Source organism: Myxocyprinus asiaticus, chromosome 16, assembly GCF_019703515.2.
Source record: "Myxocyprinus asiaticus isolate MX2 ecotype Aquarium Trade chromosome 16, UBuf_Myxa_2, whole genome shotgun sequence".
Taxonomy (NCBI): domain Eukaryota; kingdom Metazoa; phylum Chordata; class Actinopteri; order Cypriniformes; family Catostomidae; genus Myxocyprinus; species Myxocyprinus asiaticus.
The window spans coordinates 26886905-26905665 of NC_059359.1; the positions used below are offsets into that span (position 1 = coordinate 26886905).

Genomic DNA, 18761 nt, shown 5'->3' on the forward strand with positions numbered 1-18761 from the left:
AAAGTACCAGGGAAAGTGTGTATTTTAGGTGCTGTAACAAGTCAGCATTTCTTCAAAGTTTTTAAAAATCACCTGTGTACATATACACTGGTGGCCAAAAGTTTGGAATAATGTACAGATTTTGTACTTATGGAAAGAAGTTGGTACTGTTATTCACCAAAGTGGCATTCAACTGATCACAATGTATAGTCAGTGATAATGTGAAAAATTACTATTTCAATTTGAAAATATTGTTCAGAACTTCTTAAACTACTTCAAGAGTTCTCATCAAAAAATCCTCCATGTGCAGCAATGACAGCTTTGTAGATTCTTGGCATTCTAGCTGTCAGTTTGTCCAGATACTCAGGAGACATTTCATCCCACGCTTCTTGTAGCACTTGCCATAGATGTGGCTGTCTTGTCGGGCACATCTCACGCATTTTACAGTCTAGCTGATCCCACACAAGCTCAATGGGGTTAAGATCCATAACATTCTTTTCTGATTATCTGTTGTCCAATGTCTGTGTTTCTTTACCAACTCTAACATTAGACTTACTTTACTGTTGTAAATTAAACTGGTGTTGAGCGGGTAGAATTCAATGAAGCTGTCAGCTGAGGACATGTGAGGCGTCTGTTTCTCAAACTAGAGACTCTGATGTACTTATCTTCTTGTTTAGTTTTACATTTGGGCCTTCCACATCTCTTTCTGTCCTTTTTAGAGCCAATTGTCCTTTGTCTTTGAAGACTGTAGTGTACACCTTTGTATGAAATCTTCAGTTTTTTTTTTTTTTTTGGCAATTTCAAGTATTGTATAGCCTTCATTCCTCAAAACAACGATTGACTGACGAGTTTCTAAAGAAAGCTGTTTCTTTTTTGCCATTTTTGACCTAATATTGACCTTAAGACATACCAGTCAATTGCATACTGTGGCAACTCAAAAACAAACACAAAGACCATGTTAAGCTTCATTTAATGAACCAAATAGCTTTCAACTGTGTTTGACATAATGGCATGTGATTTTCTAGTACCAAATTAGCAATTTAGTATGATTACTCAAGGATAAGGTGTTGGAGTGATGGCTGCTGGAAATGGGGCCTATCTAGATTTGATCAAAAATGACTTTTTTCAAATAGTGGTGCTGTTTTTTTTTTTTACATCAGTAATGTCCTGACTATACTTTGTGATCAGTTGAATGCCACTTTGGTGAATTAAAGTACCAATTTCCTTCCGAAACAGCAAAATCTGTACATTATTCCAAACTTTTGGCTGCCAGTGTATAAATATACAGTACTGTGCAAAAGTCTTAGGCACATAAGATGTTTCACAAAAGCATTTGTCTTAAGGTGGTTATTTATATCTTCAGCTTTAGTGTGTCAATAGGAAATATAAATGTTAGACTCACAAACATTACTTTTGCAAAAAGAAAAGATTAGAATAGAAGAACAGGGAGCCCTGCAACAGATGTCATGGCCCCCCATAAAGCCCCCCACTAAACATCGTGTCAGTCTGAGATTACATAAAGAGACAGAAGCCGTTGAGACAGCCTAAATACAGTGCATCCAGAAAGTATTCACAGCACTTCACTTTTTCCACATTTTGTTATGTTACAGCCTTATTCCAAAATTGATTAAATTCATTATTTTCCTCAAAATTCTACAAACAATATCCCATAATGACAACGTGAAAGAAGTTTGTTTGAAATCTTTGCAAATTTATTAAAAATAAAAAACGAAAAAAATCACATGTACATAAGTATTCACAGCCTTTGCCATGACACTCAAAATTTAGCTCAGGTGCATCCTGTTTCCACTGATCATCCTTGAGATGTTTCTACAACTTGATTGGAGTCCACCTGTGGTAAATTCAGTTGATTGGACATGATTTGGAAAGGCACACACCTGTCTATATAAGGTCCCACAGTTAACAGTGCATGTCAGAGCACAAACCAAGCCATGAAGTCCAAGGAATTGCCTGTAGACCTCCGAGACAGGATTGTATCGAGGCACAGATCTGGGGAAGGGTACAGAAAAATTTCTGCAGCATTGAAGGTCCCAATGAGCACAGTGGCCTCCATCATCCATAAATGGAAGAAGTTTGGAACCACCAGGACTCTTCCTAGAGCTGGCCGCCTGGCCAAACTGAGCGATCGGGGGAGAAGGGCCTTAGTCAGGGAGGTGACCAAGAACCTGATGGTCACTCTGTCAGAGCTCCAGCATTTCTCTGTGGAGAGAGGAGAAACTTCCAGAAGAACAACCATCTCTGCAGCACTCCACCAATCAGGCCTGTATGGTAGAGTGGCCAGACGGAAGCCACTCCTCAGTAAAAGGCACATGACAGCCCACCTGGAGTTTGCCAAAAGGTACCTGAAGGACCCTCAGACCATGAGAAACAAAGATTGAACTCTTTGGCCTGAATGGCAAGCGTCATGTCTGAAGGAAACCAGGCACCGCTCATCACCTGGCCAATACCATCCCTACAGTGAAGCATGGTGGTGGCAGCATCATGCTGTGGGGATGTTTTTCAGCAGCAGGAACTGGGAGACTAGTCAGGATCGAGGGAAAGATGAATGCAGCAATGTACAGAAACATCCTTGATGAAAACCTGCTCCAGAGTGCTCTGGACCTCAGACTGGGGCGAAGGTTCATCTTCCAACAGGACAACGACCCTAAGCACACAGCCAAGATAACAAAGGAGTGGCTACGGGACAACTCTGTGAATGTCCTTGAGTGGCCCAGCCAGAGCCCAGACTTGAACCCAATTGAAAATGGCTGTGCACCAACGCTCCCCATCCAACCTGATGGAGCTTGAGAGGTCCTGCAAAGAAGAATGGGAGAAACTGCCCAAAAATAGGTGTGCCAAGCTTGTAGCATCATACCCAAAAAAGACTTGAGGCTGTAATTGGTGCCAAAGGTGCTTCAACAAAGTATTGAGCAAAGGCTGTGAATACTTATGTACATGTGATTTTCTTCATTTTTTATTTTTTATAAATTTGCAAAGATTTCAAACAAACTACTTTCACATTGTCATTATGGGGTATTGTTTGTAGAATTTTGACGAAAATAATGAATTTAATCCATTTTGGAATAAGGCTGTAACATAACAAAATGTGGAAAAAGTGAAGCGCTGTGAATACTTTCTGGATGCACTGTAGATAGAAGAACTGAGGCGAATTCTCCAAGAAGCTTGGAACATCCTATCTGCCAACAACCAAGAAAAACTGTGTCCAGGTGTACCTAGGAGAATTGGTGCTGTTTTAAAAGCAAAGGTGGTCACACTGAATATTGATTTAGCTTCTTGTATGACATTAAGTGATAAATAGTTTTCATTTATGTCATTATTTTTGAAGACATCCTCACTATGCAACATTTTCACACGGGCCTAAAATGTTTGCACAGTACTGTAAACAAATATAAATATATGAAAAAAGTAAAAAATACAACCCCAATTCTGAAAAAGTTGGGACAGTATGAAAAATGCTGATAAAAACAAAATGGAGTGATTTGTAAATTATATTCACCCTTTGCTATATTGAAAGCACTACAACTACACATTATATGATGTTTTACCTTGTGAATTTCATTGTTTTTTGAAAATGTACAGTAATTTCAAATCAGATGATTGCAACACGCTCCAAAAAATGTTGAGACGGGCAATTTAATACTAATTACAATCTGATGAGTTGAAATAAGGAGATGTGAAACAGAAGATGTTAAACAGGTGTGGCAATCGTGTCATAGTATATAAAGATCCTCCAAAAACAGCCTAGTCCTTCAAGAGCAAGGGTCTTTCGAGACTTGTCAATTTACCAACAGATGCTTCAGCAAATAATCCAGCACTTTGAGAACAATGTTCTCCAAAGACAAATTGGAAGGATTTTGGACATTTCACCCTCTACAGTGCACAATATAGTTAAAAGTTTCAAGGAAATCATCTCTGATCTCTCAGACATCACTGTCTTAAAAATCATCATTCATCTGTAATGGATATCATGAACATGGGCTTGGGATTACTTTAGTAAACCTTTGTTAGTCAACACCACTCACCGCTGCATCCACAGATGCAAGTTAAGACTTTACTATGCAAAGGAGAAGCCATACATCAACACTGTCCAGAAGCGCTGCCGACTTCTCTGGGCTCGGCCTCATCTTAGATGGAAAGTAGAACAGTGGAACTGTGTTTTTTGGTCTGAAGTGTCCACATTTCAAATAGTTTTTGTAAAACACAGCTGTCATGTTCTCCGGGCCAAAGAGGAAAAGGACCATCCAAGCTGTTATTAGCATCAGGTCCAAAAGCCAATGTCAAAAGCCAGGGGTGTGTCAGTGCGCATGGCATGGGTGAGAACATCTGTGAGAACACCATGCACGCAGACCGATATGTACAAATTTTGGTGCAGCATTTACTGCCATCCAGCACCATCTTTTCCAGGAACGTCCCAGAATTTCCAGCATGGCAACTTCAAACCACATACTGCCTGGATTACAAGTGCATGGCTGTATAAACAGAGAGTGCGGGTGCTAGATTGGCCTGCCTGCAGTCCTGACAATCTCTAATTGAGAATGTGTGACACATTATTAAGCACACCATCCGGCAACAAAGACCCCGTACAATTGTGCAGCTGAAGCCCTACATAATGGATGAATGGGGGAAAATTCCACTTGCTAAACTTAACAAACTTGTGTCTTCAGTGCCCAAATGCTTAATAAGTGTTATTAGAAGAAATGGTGATTTTTCACAGTGGGAAACACTCGAATGTCCCAACTTTTTTTGGAGCGTGTTGCAATCATCTGATTTTAAATTACTGTACATAAAAAAACCCCAATGAAATTCACAAGGTAAAACATCATATAATGTTTAGTTGTGGTGCTTTCAATATAGCAAAAGGTGATTATAATTTACAAATCACTCATTTTTGTTTTATTAGCATTTTTCATACTGTCCTAACTTTTTAGGAATTGGGATTGTAAATAAACATACCTCTTAAAGTGTAGATCTTTGCAGATATTTTGCAGATGAATTGCTCATATTTTCACTCTATATGAGTTTGTTGCATCTTTATATCTGCAGTTTTTAATTCCTTCCCCAGATTATTATTGAGAAAAATTGAAAAGCCCTATGCTTTGACAAGCGCTGTTTCTGCTATCCTTTAAACAAAGTAAGCCATAAAGACTCTAATAGCAAAAAAAGTAAAACATTTTTGACTTATTTTCTGCATTTTTATCAGACATTAGCATTATTTAGCAAGCTGCGCTTCATCTCCCAGAAATGCTTTGCGGTATGAATAAATTATTCAAATGACTATGTACTGCTCATAGCTTTACTGTTTACCAATTTTATTTACGCTGCTGTTATTGTATTTGTTGTAACTTGCAGTTATTCGTCATTTTGTGATTATTCAGGGCTCATTTTATACTTAATATGTTGTTTTGGGTTGTCACCATTATTGTGATTTGTATGTCAAATAATGAAGTCCATGTGAGTTACAGAGTAAACGCTCATTTGGAAACCGTGTCACTGTGTAAGCAATTTAAAAATAAAAGTCATTACATGATATCAAAATAAAAGCCATCGTATTGTTATGACCTTATTAAGTTTATTGAATTCTTGCTCTGTTACGGGTTCCGCGCTGCCATGTTGGAGCCCAGGGTGGCCATCTGTATCGCCTGTAGGATGGACCGGTACTTGCGCAGCAGCAGGCCAGCCCAAATTACCCATCAGCTCACTGGAAAAACGCCCGATGCTCCCAATGGCCAGTCCACCCCTGGGATTATACACCGCAGGATATGACCGAATAGTAGATCTTACGGTCAAAGAACCGTGTACCATTTCACCACTATCAATGAAAGTGTACAGTAACCAAAGGGTTAAAGCAGGCAGTTTTACTTCATTTAAGCACTGTATGTTTTACGACATGCCTAATACTCCAGATATTGTAAGGGTTATTGAAAAGGGTGCATGTGGCTATAAACGTACAATTGTTGCCCTAATTTTTGGTTGCCTTGGACATGTCCACACATTATGTCTTTGGGGCCAGCAGATTTCTAGTTTGGGAAAGAGAAGGGCTAAACAACTCGTAAATTATTGCTCTCTGTCAGCTATTATAGGTAGTCTAGCCATTTGGACAAGGTGCTGTTACCTTTATCCATAGTTTCTTTGTTGTGATTATCATTTATTAAAGAAATTGGGATCAACAAGTGTTAATTCTCTTGCAGGATAATGTCTCTTAAAATACACTCACTGAGGACTTTATTAGGAACACTATGGTGCTAATAAAGTGCCAGATGTGGTCTTCTGCTGTTGTAGCCCATCAGCCTCAAGGTTCGACATGTGCATTCTGAGATGCTATTCTGCTCACTACATTTGTAGTGGTTATCTGAGTTACTATAGCCTTTCTGTCAGCCTGAACCTGTCAGGCTATTCTCCGTTGATCTCTCTCATCAACAAGATGTTTCCGTCCGCAGAACTGCCGCTCACTGGATGTGTTTTGTTTTTGACACCATTCTGAGTAAACTCTAGAGACTGTTGTGTGTGAAAATCCCAGGTGATCAGCAGTTTCAGAAATACTCAAACCAAGCCCTTCTGGAACCAACAATCATGCCATGGTCTAAATAACTGAGAACACATTTTTCCCCCATTCTGATGGTTGATGTGAACATTAACTGAAGCTCCTGACCTGTTTTTATGCATTGTACTGCTGATTAGATAATCGCATGAATAAGTAGATGTACAGGTGTTCCTAATAAGGTGCTCAGTGAGTGTACTTGGGTCATGTTATAATTATGTGATTTCACTTGTGAATCCAAATAAAGCATTCAAATGTGTGTTGCTGTCTGTTGGCTATATGTGGGCAGTGTTTGTGAACCAGCAGCTCTGACCAGTATAAAGGAGAAACATGAGTGAGTCGAGCTGTCTTTACACAGGAAACCACAGAGAGTGTGAGTCTCAGTCACTGAGAGAACCAGAGCAGGTGTGAGGAGCTCAGTACAGAAGGAAACAGGCCATAGACCTGCTATGTCTGTTTGCATGCAAGGGTTTGACCTTTATGATGCACACACAAATGGTGCAGATGCAGCACTCGGCCATTCATCAGACCTCTCTATCTCTCTTTTTGGGTTTAATGAATGTTAAAGTATGATTTTATGTCTGTGTGTGTGTGTGTGTGTGTGTGTGTGTGTGTATAGACTTCCCCAGAAGTGAGCTAAGGATATTTTAGGACATCCTCATTAAGAAAAAAACAATAAAATAAAAAATACAAAAGACTTTCTTTTAGGGGTAGAGGTAGGATTAGGGTTAGTGTAGTTTTTATAATTAGCTTGATAAAAAAAAACACAAAAGTATTTTGTGGAACCGGTTCCATTTATTTTTTTATCCCGGAACCTAATTATTTTCATGACTTTTGGTTCCATTAACAGAACTGTGAAGCACGAAATCGGAACTGGAATAATTAAATACCTTACTATTCCCATCCATAGTAATGAATGTTAAGGTAATGGTTTTGGGTCTGTATGTTCATGCAAATGTGTGCATCTAAGAGAAGAGCAGGTCTGTCTCTCTTTAATGTAATGAGTGTTAAGATGGTTTTGTGTCTGTATGTCTATGTAAATACATGTGTACTGTATGCATCTAAAAGAAGAGTAGGTCTCTCTCTTGCTTGTGTGAAGAGTAATCAGGTCAGTCTTTTTTCTTTTCTTTTTAAAATTCTCATCAATATATTCTCATCATGTATTACAGCTGCACAGCCTTAAATCAGGCTAACCAAACCCTTCAGCACAAGCAAATATACCATAATCTCTCTATCTCTTTGTACACATACTGTAGTATTTGTCATGTGTTTATCTGAGTAAGCTTATGGCGTACAGATGGAAGATAAGAGTGAGTTTCAGTCTCTTTAGAGGTTTGGTGGAGAGGGTTCTTGCTCTTTAGCAAGTACTGTAGCTGTAACATCAAATTAAAAGAGAGGTTGATGACTACTAGGGCTAAGGAAAGTGTCTCCTTACTAAGATACAGCAAGTCCCCCATGGGTAATATGGTCTGATGACACAAACTCACACGTACACAGACAGTCTGTCAGACAGATTGTCCCTTATCCAGTAGAAGTGAACGGTGCAGCTGTGAACACAGGCTGTGAGGAATGCATAGCAAAACAAACCCGACAGAGCCATTTTCAGAAATCTCTATTGAGAGTGAAGTGTACCAAAGGAAAATAGCTTTTCTCAGGTGTGTATTTATATTAGGGGTCAATTGTGTTTATATTAATCGGCCAATCGGCTGATTAATTATTCAAATTCATCACATATATCAATATTTGCTGAGTAAATGCCCCTAGATTATTCAGACATTGATTTAAAGGAATAGTTCACCTAAAAAAAGAAAATTCTGTCATAATTTACTCATCCTCATGTTGTTCCAAACCCGTATCTTTCTTACTATGCAGAACTCAAAAAGAGATGTGTTCATGAATATCACAGCTAGTACTTTCAACACAATGGTAGTAGATAGTGCCTCACTTTAAAGCTCAAAAAACACCCAAAAGTATCATAAAAGTAGTCCATGTGGCTCATGCATCATATTCCAAGTCTTTTGAAGGCCTATAATTGGATTTGGTGAGAAACAACCTGAAATTTAAGTCATTCACGGGGAAAATGACATCTGTTGCACGTTCATGAGTGCACTTGAGTTGTTTTTAGTGCAACACAATGCAAGTTCTCACATTGGCTGAAATATTCCTTTAAAGCATTGAATAGACATGACAAAAAGTGGCTTTAAAAGCCAATTAATTTTTTGTTTTTGTTTTTTATGTCATTGAACATAAGCCTATCTCTCGCCTACAGCCCACAGAAATCCATTTTACACTTAAGTTTGTCACTTTGCCTGAGGTAGCCTGTTTAGGATCCGTTTATGCAGAACATGTTCTTGCTTTTCATTTGTGTGTAAAATTGGTCTGATGGTAGGAAAATTCCTTAGTTTAATCTTGTATCATTCTAAATGAATGCATTAAATTGACAGTCCTCTATGTTTGTTTGTTTGTGTGTTTGAGTATTGTATGTATCAGTTAGGCTGGAAAGAGTTTAAAATGAAAAGAGCTTTGTGTGAGCATGTGAAACTGTGTTTACTCACTTTCAGCAGAAGTGAAAACAGCAGGTTTATGAATATATGGTAACCACAGTCTATTGTCTTTCACACTTAGCCCCTTTCAGCCTCATAAAGCAGAAATTAATCAGACGCACCACAATCAGCTGTTGCCTCCATCTCCTCAGGATTGTTGTGTTTCTCTTAGCAGTCACAGCCCTGTCCAACCTGATAAAAGTTCATGTGTGCCATTAACATGAGCATCAGATCACATAGTTTCTGTCTCATAGGGAACTGGCGGTTTCTTGCCTGATAGTTTGTCACTAGATAGTGTGTGTGTAGTATGTGTGTCTATTTGTAAGTACAGCAGTTACCTTCCCTTAAATATTGAGAACATTGCCAGCCATTACTACTTAGAATTAATATAGTGACCTTTTTAAGTCTCAGTTACTTTCCTTGGCTTCAGCCTCACCTGTCAGTGTGTGTTATTCTTTTTTTAACAGAGGAGGAAAGGAGAGTCCGAGCCAATGATAGAGAGTACAATGAGAAGTTTCAGTATGCTGTAAGTGAAACACACACACAATTTAAAGATGCTTTGCATCTTACTAGCCTAATTTTATTCTCCCACATCAATGGACCCTGATTTCATTGTCATAATTTACCTGTCCCTCTGTTTCTCTGTCCGCAGAGCAATTGCATCATGACCTCAAAGTACAACATCATCACCTTCCTACCAGTCAACCTGTTTGAGCAGTTCCAAGAAGTTGCCAACACCTACTTCCTGTTTCTCCTCATACTGCAGGTATAAACTCTACTGTACAGTTGTTGTGTTCTTTTTTGGAAGAGAAAGGGACTCAAACATAGTCTGATTTAACAGGCAGACATGTATTACATTCCTCACCATGAGGGGGTCAGTATTCCAGTTTCTAGAAATCTGAATAAGACAGCTGGCGTTTGCCTGCATTAATCAGAATTCTGTGACATGTAAGCACCTTATTTGGAATAACCACTGTACATTTATAAATGTGCATGTTCAAAAGAAAGTTAGTATGAGTGCTGAGACACCAGCAGCTGAGAATAGTTAAGCTGCAATATCATATAAACATTTTTTGAGCAAGGAAGAGACTTTTTTTAAGACTGTGCATGGATTTATTTATTCTCTATATGATTACCATTTGGACTATGATTTCCATTATGTAGTGTTTCTTATTTCCAAGTCTGAATTTCTCCTCCATACATTCCAACTGCATCTACAGATATGTGTGGTGAGAATTTGTAAGTATGTAATAAAAATGGCTGAAGGGTAAATGTGTTTATGTCTTTGTCTCAGTTGATTCCACAGATTTCCTCGTTGTCCTGGTTCACCACCATTGTGCCTTTAGTGCTGGTGTTGAGCATCACTGCAGTCAAAGATGCCACTGATGACTATGTAAGTCTCAGACTTACGAACACATAAACATACATATAAACACACGTTTAGCTGTCTAAATGAGGACATACAGTACCATCGTAGACTTCTACTGTTTGCATATGAAGCTAAATGTACACTCACTGAGCACTTAATTAGGAACTCTTTGGTCCTAATAAAGAGTTTGACGTGGTCTTCTGCTGTTGTAGCCCATCCGCCTCAAGGTACGACATGTTGTGTATTCTGAGATGCTATTCTTCTCACCACAATTGTACAGAGTGGTTATCTGAGTTACCGTAGCCTTTCTGTCACCTTGAACTAGTCTGGTCATTCTCTGTTGACCTCTCTCATCAACAAGGCGCTTCTGTCCACAGAACTGCCGCTCACTGGATGTTTTTAGCACAATTCTGAGTAAATTTTTCCCCCATTCTGATGGTTGATGTGAACATTAACTAAAGCTCCTGACCCATATCGGCAGATTTGCATTGCACTGCTGCCACATGATTGTTATAATAACTGTTATAATTGTTAATAAAGATTATTAATTCGCATTAATAAGTAGATGTACAGGTGTTCCTAATAAAGTGCTCAGTGAGTGTACTTACTATAACTAATTCTAACCCTTCCCCCAAAAAAGACTTCTTGCAATTTGAAAATGGAAAAGAACATTACTTATTGTATGTATAAAATAGGTCTCCAGATGTCCACAAAGGGAGTTTTTGTTCAGTTGGGGCAATTTTGTCCCAATCTATTGCTAAGTACATATCCACAAAGAACATACAAACAAACACACACACACATATACTGTAACTTACTGTAACTCCTAAAACCCCCTCACACACCAGTGTCACATATAGTCATAACATCCACTTAACACACCACAAGAACCACACGTCGGACATACACATTTCTTTATTTCTCTAACAGTTTCGTCACAAGAGTGACAACCAGGTGAATAACCGTCAGTCTCAGGTCCTTATCAGTGGCATGTAAGTCTTCCTTTTTTATTGTATTGACAGGAATGCATATGCCAAGATAGAAAATGAAATAGAAATTAAATATTGATCATGGTAAATGATAATTTTAATATTACAGTACTATTTTATTTATGACTATTTAATAACAACTCTTTTTTGTATTTGTATTTACAAAGCACTAATGAGTTTTCTTTAATCTTGTCTTTTACTCTCTCAGTCTTCAGAAGGAGAAATGGATGAATGTCAGAGTGGGTGACATCATCAAACTGGAGAACAATCAATTTGTGGCAGTGAGTCTTCCTCTGTTTATGGCATCACTCTCATCCTGATCACCCATGTAGCTGTAACAGATTTGCCTAAGGCCATTCATAAACACACTCTTAAATAAAATCTTTGTACTTTTGTACTAGCTCAAGACTCCTAGACACTACTTTCAGAAATTCATGGCCATGTATTCACACTTAAAATGTCTGTTAAATGTACTAATTGTGTCTCCTGAGGACAGCCAGCAACTCAAAAGTCTTGATTAATAAACTGAGTAGTTCACAGTTGAGAGATAATTACCGTGTACGTATTAAAAATTGTACGCTGTATATGGGTATTTAACAATGGACATGTTCTACATCTTCCACTAAGTTTCACAACCAGAAAGTGTACAAATGCTTTTTCTTATGAACAAAATATATATAATTTTTAATTTGAAACCTAAACAAACATCTTTTTGTGAAATATTTTGCCTGAAAAGTTATATAATGCAAAGACATTCATTCAAGTGTAACCTAACTGTTCAAATATTTGGTTTTTATCCATTTTAAATCACCTTTTTGCCTTCACTAGTTAATTTGAAATAGTCCTGTGGTATATATAAGTATAAATATGCATTAATAATAAATATATATATTACCTCATGCATAAATAATTATAAAAGAATTTGCAACATGCTGTTTCATGTCAGTTACCCATATGTGTTTCAGGCTGACCTGCTGCTGTTGTCCAGTAGTGAACCTCATGGTCTGTGTTACATTGAGACTGCAGAACTGGATGGGTAAGACTTTGTTTCCTGAGTTTGTCCTGTAAATTGGCTTAGTGGGATTTAATGTTTCCATTTCAGCTTAATACTTGGGTGGGTAGCTTTGTTTGCTTATTTCTTTGTTTCTCTCCCACAGCGAGACAAACATGAAGGTGCGTCAGTCTCTGTCTGTTACCTCAGAGCTGGGAGATCCTAATAATCTGGCACAGTTTGATGGTACAAACCTGCCAAGCCCTGTGTGTGTTGTGTTGGTGAGATTGGGAATGAGTGTGTGAATTAGTAACAGACAAAGAGAGATTAGAAAAAAAGTGAAGTAAAAGAGAAAGCACATGGAATTAAAAATAAAAGACAATTAATAAGCACTGATTAATTTTCAGTGTGTACAATACACTGAAGAGAATGAAAAAACACAAAGAGCGAGAGTTTATGAGTGTAATTTACATTTTCTTAACATTATTTCTTTCACACCCAGCATAATGTGCTGCCACATACACATACATCAGCACTTTCACAACATCAGCAAAGACCACCCACGCTTCCTGTTTTTAAACAACAACAAAAAATTCCAAAGATCACAAACTGTATAGAATGCTTTCACGGTCATGGAAATATAAGAGAATTATAAAATTGTTATTTCTAGGCCTGGAAAATTCATGGAAATTGATCAAATATAAAAAAGTAATTGAAAGTCATGGGAATTTCTATAGTGGAAATGAATTTTTCTAGCTATGCTTAAAGTATTTTATCAGCTATAAATTGCACTTTATGAGTGCTCAATATAAAATTATTTTTAGCATGCTTATCCAGTAATCACAAACAACTTGAAATGTCATGATAGTTCATTAGTCAAAAGACAAATCATAAGCCTAATCATTACACGTCACATTTAAGATTAACTTTTCAATGTTTTTAGGTGTAACTGACAGTGTGAATGTTTTTTCTTTCTCTCTTGTCATGTATGTGTACATGCAGGAGAAGTGGTGTGTGAGCCTCCCAACAACAAGCTAGATCGTTTCTGTGGGACTTTGTATTGGAAAGACTGTAAATACCCCCTTAGCAACCAAAACATGCTGCTCCGCGGCTGCGTACTGCGCAACACAGAGAGCTGCTACGGCCTAGTTATATTCGCAGGTGGGTGTTAGAGTGTATGTGTGAGTTCATAATTTTCTTAACTTGATTGTTATAATGATGATGTTGATGTCATCTGTTCAGGTCCCGACACCAAGCTGATGCAAAATAGTGGCTGCACCAAGTTCAAGCGGACCAGTATAGACCGGCTGATGAACACACTGGTGCTATGGGTGAGAAACTGTTTAGAAAAAAAAAACTCTCCTACAAACCTCTGCTGAATGTCTGCAACACATATGCTGCATAGAGTAATTAATATGTGCCTGTAAACAGTTTAAAAGGGTCAGATCATGAGAAATCAAATTTCCCTTGATCTTCTGAGGTAACAGAGCTTCATGTACTATAAAAACATATTGTAACTCAAAACTTTCTCCCCAATGCGAAAATGGTAATTTATTGAAACAAAACTGCAAAAACAACTTATTTTTGAACTTCAAACAACTCTGTGATGTCACATACAGAAAATGAGTGTATTAACACATGATTGTCCATGTTTACACATCAATGACCACATTTTCATGCACTTAAGAAAACGTTTTATTCCAGGGTTTTTGCAGAAAGCGGCATTCTGAAACGTCATGTAAACGAGAATGGCATTTTCTTCGTTTAAGGGATTAAGAGAAGGCATTTTAACACACCAAGGTTCCTCACAGAGAATGCGGTTTATGTGGCCATGTAAACACTTTAGCAGCGTTCTTACAGGTTTTTGAAGAGTGCGCATATGTTTGGAACAGACAGGATACCTAGCATCATAGGATGGAGCCATACATCATTTCATGTATCAAGTCAACTCAGTGGAAATAATTCAACATTTCTGGGAGTACAGTGGGAAAAGGCCACATAAACTACAATATTCCCAATTATAGACACCAATTTAAAATATCGACTACTGTCCCTCATGTCCAAGTATATGTGCTCAAGTACATTGGGGGAATCCCAGAGTTTGAAGTAAGAGGTAAAACCCACTATGGCAGCATAATCCTGTTGCTAGTCACGATGAACAGTTAAGGAAACAAACACAGCAACAACTCTGGAATGTCTGGAAATAAAGCGAAGCAAAGTGTTCCTCCGATGCTGTTAGACACAAGTGTCGCGGGGAAATTACAATGCTGTGGAGAAAGCTGCTTACTGATCTAGTCGCATGTATGCGGGAGTAAAGAGAAAGCCGGGAACACAGTGCATATAAATGGGAACAGCACTTTCCAGCCTTAAGGGGTGGTCTGCGGTCACACTACACTTCATGCTCCATTCACTCCCATTCAAACACATCTGAATGCAGGAGACTGGAAAAGCATGATGCTGCGTACCAAAGTTCAAGTTTAGTGAACTCTAAAATGCGAATCTGGATGGCAAGAGGATGCGTGACCAATAGAAAAGTGAAATGTCACACACTGAACTTTTGGCTCAAATCAAAGGATACATATTTCAAAGTGACGTGTTTTTATCGCAGCTGGAAAGTGAGTAGACGGTATTTGTTTTGCATTTTTATTATATTATTTATTATTTGAGAAGTGTTATTTACTAAAACCAGAAGTCCTTCCACGTGACATCATATCGTGTCCATTGCGTTGTCCGAAAATGTTTTGTATGTTCAAAGCCTAGTGTGAAGGCCCCTTATGCAGCTTTCTAGCAAAAAACGGCTTTCTGGTGTCCATGTAAACGAGGCCAGTAACACCTATTGCTTATTTCATTAAATGCAAAGAGGGTTCTATTTAACCCTCAGGGACCCAATACATGGTTCCCGCAGATCCTTAAAAAGTCACAATTATCAGAAGTCTTAATTATAATTTAATCAGGTTTTAAATTGGGGGGCAGAAAGACAGGAATCGTGATATGACCTAGTGTGATTATCAAACTTCAAAAGAATACGATTTAATTAAACAAATGCATGTGCTACATCCTTCAAAGTGACAATGTGGCACTGTTGTATTTTCTCCAAGCACGCGGGGCTTGTGAGTGTTTTCAGCTGTTGCAGAGCAGTTCACAATCATTAAGCCATATCGGAAATTTATGACAAGCTATCACTAATGATCAGCTGTTAATGATGATGGTGTACTGTTGATGAAATATGACAATGTTTTACTTTTAATTGTTTACATTGTAATACGTTGTAGATTATTGTAGGAGAGCACATTTTATTTCCCTTATCTGTTTGAATGAGCAGCTGGAAGCAGTGAAGCGCATACATTTCAAAATATGAGTCCCCGGTGTATTTCAGCCTTTAAAGTTAAAAGTTCCGTGCTATGAATAAAATATATTTTTCACCAGGTTATTGGTATTTTGGTTGCACCATAAACTGCATCTGGAATTAATTCAATTTGGACTCTTGAGGCCTCTGTCTGGCCCTCCCCATCACAGGAAGGAAAGACTAAGAACATTTAATATAGGCTAGCAATTTAATATTGGTAATTTAATATTAATATAAAAAAAGATTGGCAGGTTAATTGCCTTTCTTTCAACACATTAATGTATCAGCAAAATCCAATATCGGTTGACCTCTAATTTGTATTTATTTATATAATGGTACATAAAACAAATTTAATGTGATATACTGTGTATGTGGAAAACATGTCTTGAGTATTAACTTGCATATATCCTACCCTGTTTTACTGATAAGCAATGTTAAGGCCATGTTGAATAAGTGCCCCTGCCTGTTTAAGTTTCCACCATAGAGTAACTATTGTTGTAATACAGTTCAGAGTGTCAGCTACTGTCATGTGTAGTTTTTTTAAAATTATTATTATTTATTTATTTATTTTGTATTAAAAACTATGTTTTATTTACTTTCTTTAAAAAACATTGCAATGCTGCTACAATATAAATCGTCAGTAGGTGGGAAATTGTCATTAAAAACTAAAATATGAAATTATAAATGGACCTCAGGGGGAAAACAAATTTAATAATAAATAATAATAAAAAAAGTATGATATGACCCCTTTTAATACTTAAAAAAGGTATCAGATTTTTCACTTACATAATTCTCTTTCCCCAGTATTTCCCCTTCTTGAACATTCCAGTTTCTCTCCCTTTCCTCATTACCCCATTTCTACCTCTTTCCTTTGTCAGATTTTTGGGTTCCTAGTGTGTATGGGAGTGATCTTGGCCATAGGGAATGCGGTCTGGGAAAAGGAGGTGGGCTCTCTTTTTCAGAGTTTCCTCCCCTGGGACCCTCCCGTGGACAACTTCCTGTTCTCTGCGTTCCTCTCGTTCTGGTCCTATGTCATCATCCTCAACACAGTTGTGCCCATCTCCCTCTACGTCAGGTGAGAGCAAGGTGTAGATAGAGGTGGAAAGTGAAAGCAGTGAGTGAGTGAGTCAATGTAAATCATTCATGTAATATCCATCTTTATTTTTGATCTTGATGCTTTTTTATTTTTAAATATCTATGGTTTTGATGTTATTTTATGTTTAATACATCCTTTATACCAGTGGTTCTTAACTGGTTTTGCTTCAGGACCCAGATTTTACATTGGACATACAGTAAAGTAGCGAGTCTGGCACAGTGCTAAAAAAATTTATCTTACAAAAGTAAACAAAAATGTTCTTAAAATCCAACATAAAAAAAAATCACATTTTGTTTTTTTATCTTTTTATGACACCAATAATTCACTGTATAAAACACATTATAGTGACCACAAACCAAGTTTATCCTTGCTGCAAGTGAACTTGTATTTAACCTCCTGAGACCCGAGCATGACCGCTGTGTGCATTTTACATTTCCCTTTTTGATTTGTAACTGAAATGCACCTTATTTTCATTCTAACTCCATATAAAGCTTCTGAAAGCAAACATTTTCAGCTTTTGGTAGAACCCATTGATTCTCAATGTGATAATGCACAGTAAATATATGATTTCTAAGGAAAAAATGCTCTTAAGTACACATTAGTGTGCGTTGTGTTTAGCAGAGTGGCGTTTCGTGATAAATCGCTAAAATAAAGAAAATAGCATATCATATGAAACTAGAGACTCATCTTTTGAATCAAACAGGATTCAATGTAAAAACGTAACTTAATTAGGTTTCTTACCAGATGTATTTTTGATGGTGTTTCTCCCAGAGACAAACTCTGCTGTGATCTGCGCCATGTTATTTTGTGACATGACTCCTTGTGTCGAATGTTTTACCCTTTACTGACAGTCCAGAGCCTTCTGAACTGAGATGAGTCGGTTTAAATAATTTTAAATTATGCGTTGCATAGCAAAGCCAAAAAGCAAGGTCCACACATGTGTATGTCTGGTCACACGAGGTTAATGAAGACTTAGTTTTGTCCATGCTGGCTAATTTAGCTAGCTTCTGACAGATGAATTTGCACCATAATTTGTAGCGCTTGATTGGATGCAGGTCCATTGATGTCAACAGCACAAGATATGGGAAGAGTTTTCTCCTCCCTTTTAAAAGTTGATAAGCAGATTTATTTTGCTATCCTTACACAATTATACACAATTTTATGCTGAGTTACAGCAGCATTTATTGTTTTTCCCTGCTGTCTGTGAACCCTATCTGAACAGATCTGTGTTTAATTTGTGGGCCACGAACCACTACTTGAGAACCACTGCTTTATGCTTTTTATTTATCTCATCTTATTTTGATTTGTTTTGTTGTTTTCATGTTTTCTCAGACTTTCCCTATCAGGTAAGAGATTCCCATGCCCCAGTTCCCTATGACCCCCTCTCCCTTCTTTCTCTCGGAAATAACAACAGCACCAATATGACATTATCCATATTAACATCAGTAAAGTCCTGAACCCAACTTGGCCTTACTGAACCAGTGCTCTGACTGAGCTTTAACTCTGCCATGTGATCCAGCCAATGCAGCCATCCTCTGACCTGTGCAGACTCATTTATTTCATTTATGCATACAATGCACTTACAGTGCATTAAATGTATATATGTTATTTGTGTGTTCCCTGGGAATCAAACCCATGATCTTGGTGTTATTACCACTATGCTCTACCAGTTGAGGTACAGGAACCGGACTCGTACAGGAGGAACCGTTGCACCACACTGAGCAGCACCACATGGCACGGCATGTACACTCCCAGACTGAAACTGCTGTTTTTGTACTAGATGGAATTGTTTTCCAGGCATTTTTAAATTGCTTCGAATTAACATTACTGACACATAATTTAAGTTAGTTCACCAAAAAATGTAAATTTTGTCATCAAATACAGTACTC

General features: G+C 37.8%; 1 protein-coding gene across 4 annotated transcripts in view; it reads left to right on the forward strand.

Moving 5' to 3' along the window:
- Window positions 1-18761, forward strand: part of LOC127453828 (phospholipid-transporting ATPase ID-like) — a 67258-nt gene that overhangs the window by 15865 nt on the left and 32632 nt on the right. For all 4 annotated transcript variants that reach the window (XM_051720532.1, XM_051720536.1, XM_051720533.1 and 1 more), the window contains 10 exons: window positions 9549-9607; window positions 9734-9847; window positions 10376-10474; window positions 11381-11442; window positions 11648-11720; window positions 12405-12475; window positions 12597-12676; window positions 13433-13591; window positions 13673-13761; window positions 16655-16851. In XM_051720532.1, the coding sequence (XP_051576492.1) occupies window positions 9549-9607; window positions 9734-9847; window positions 10376-10474; window positions 11381-11442; window positions 11648-11720; window positions 12405-12475; window positions 12597-12676; window positions 13433-13591; window positions 13673-13761; window positions 16655-16851 (1003 nt within the window). The remainder of the gene's footprint in view (window positions 1-9548; window positions 9608-9733; window positions 9848-10375; window positions 10475-11380; window positions 11443-11647; window positions 11721-12404; window positions 12476-12596; window positions 12677-13432; window positions 13592-13672; window positions 13762-16654; window positions 16852-18761) is intronic.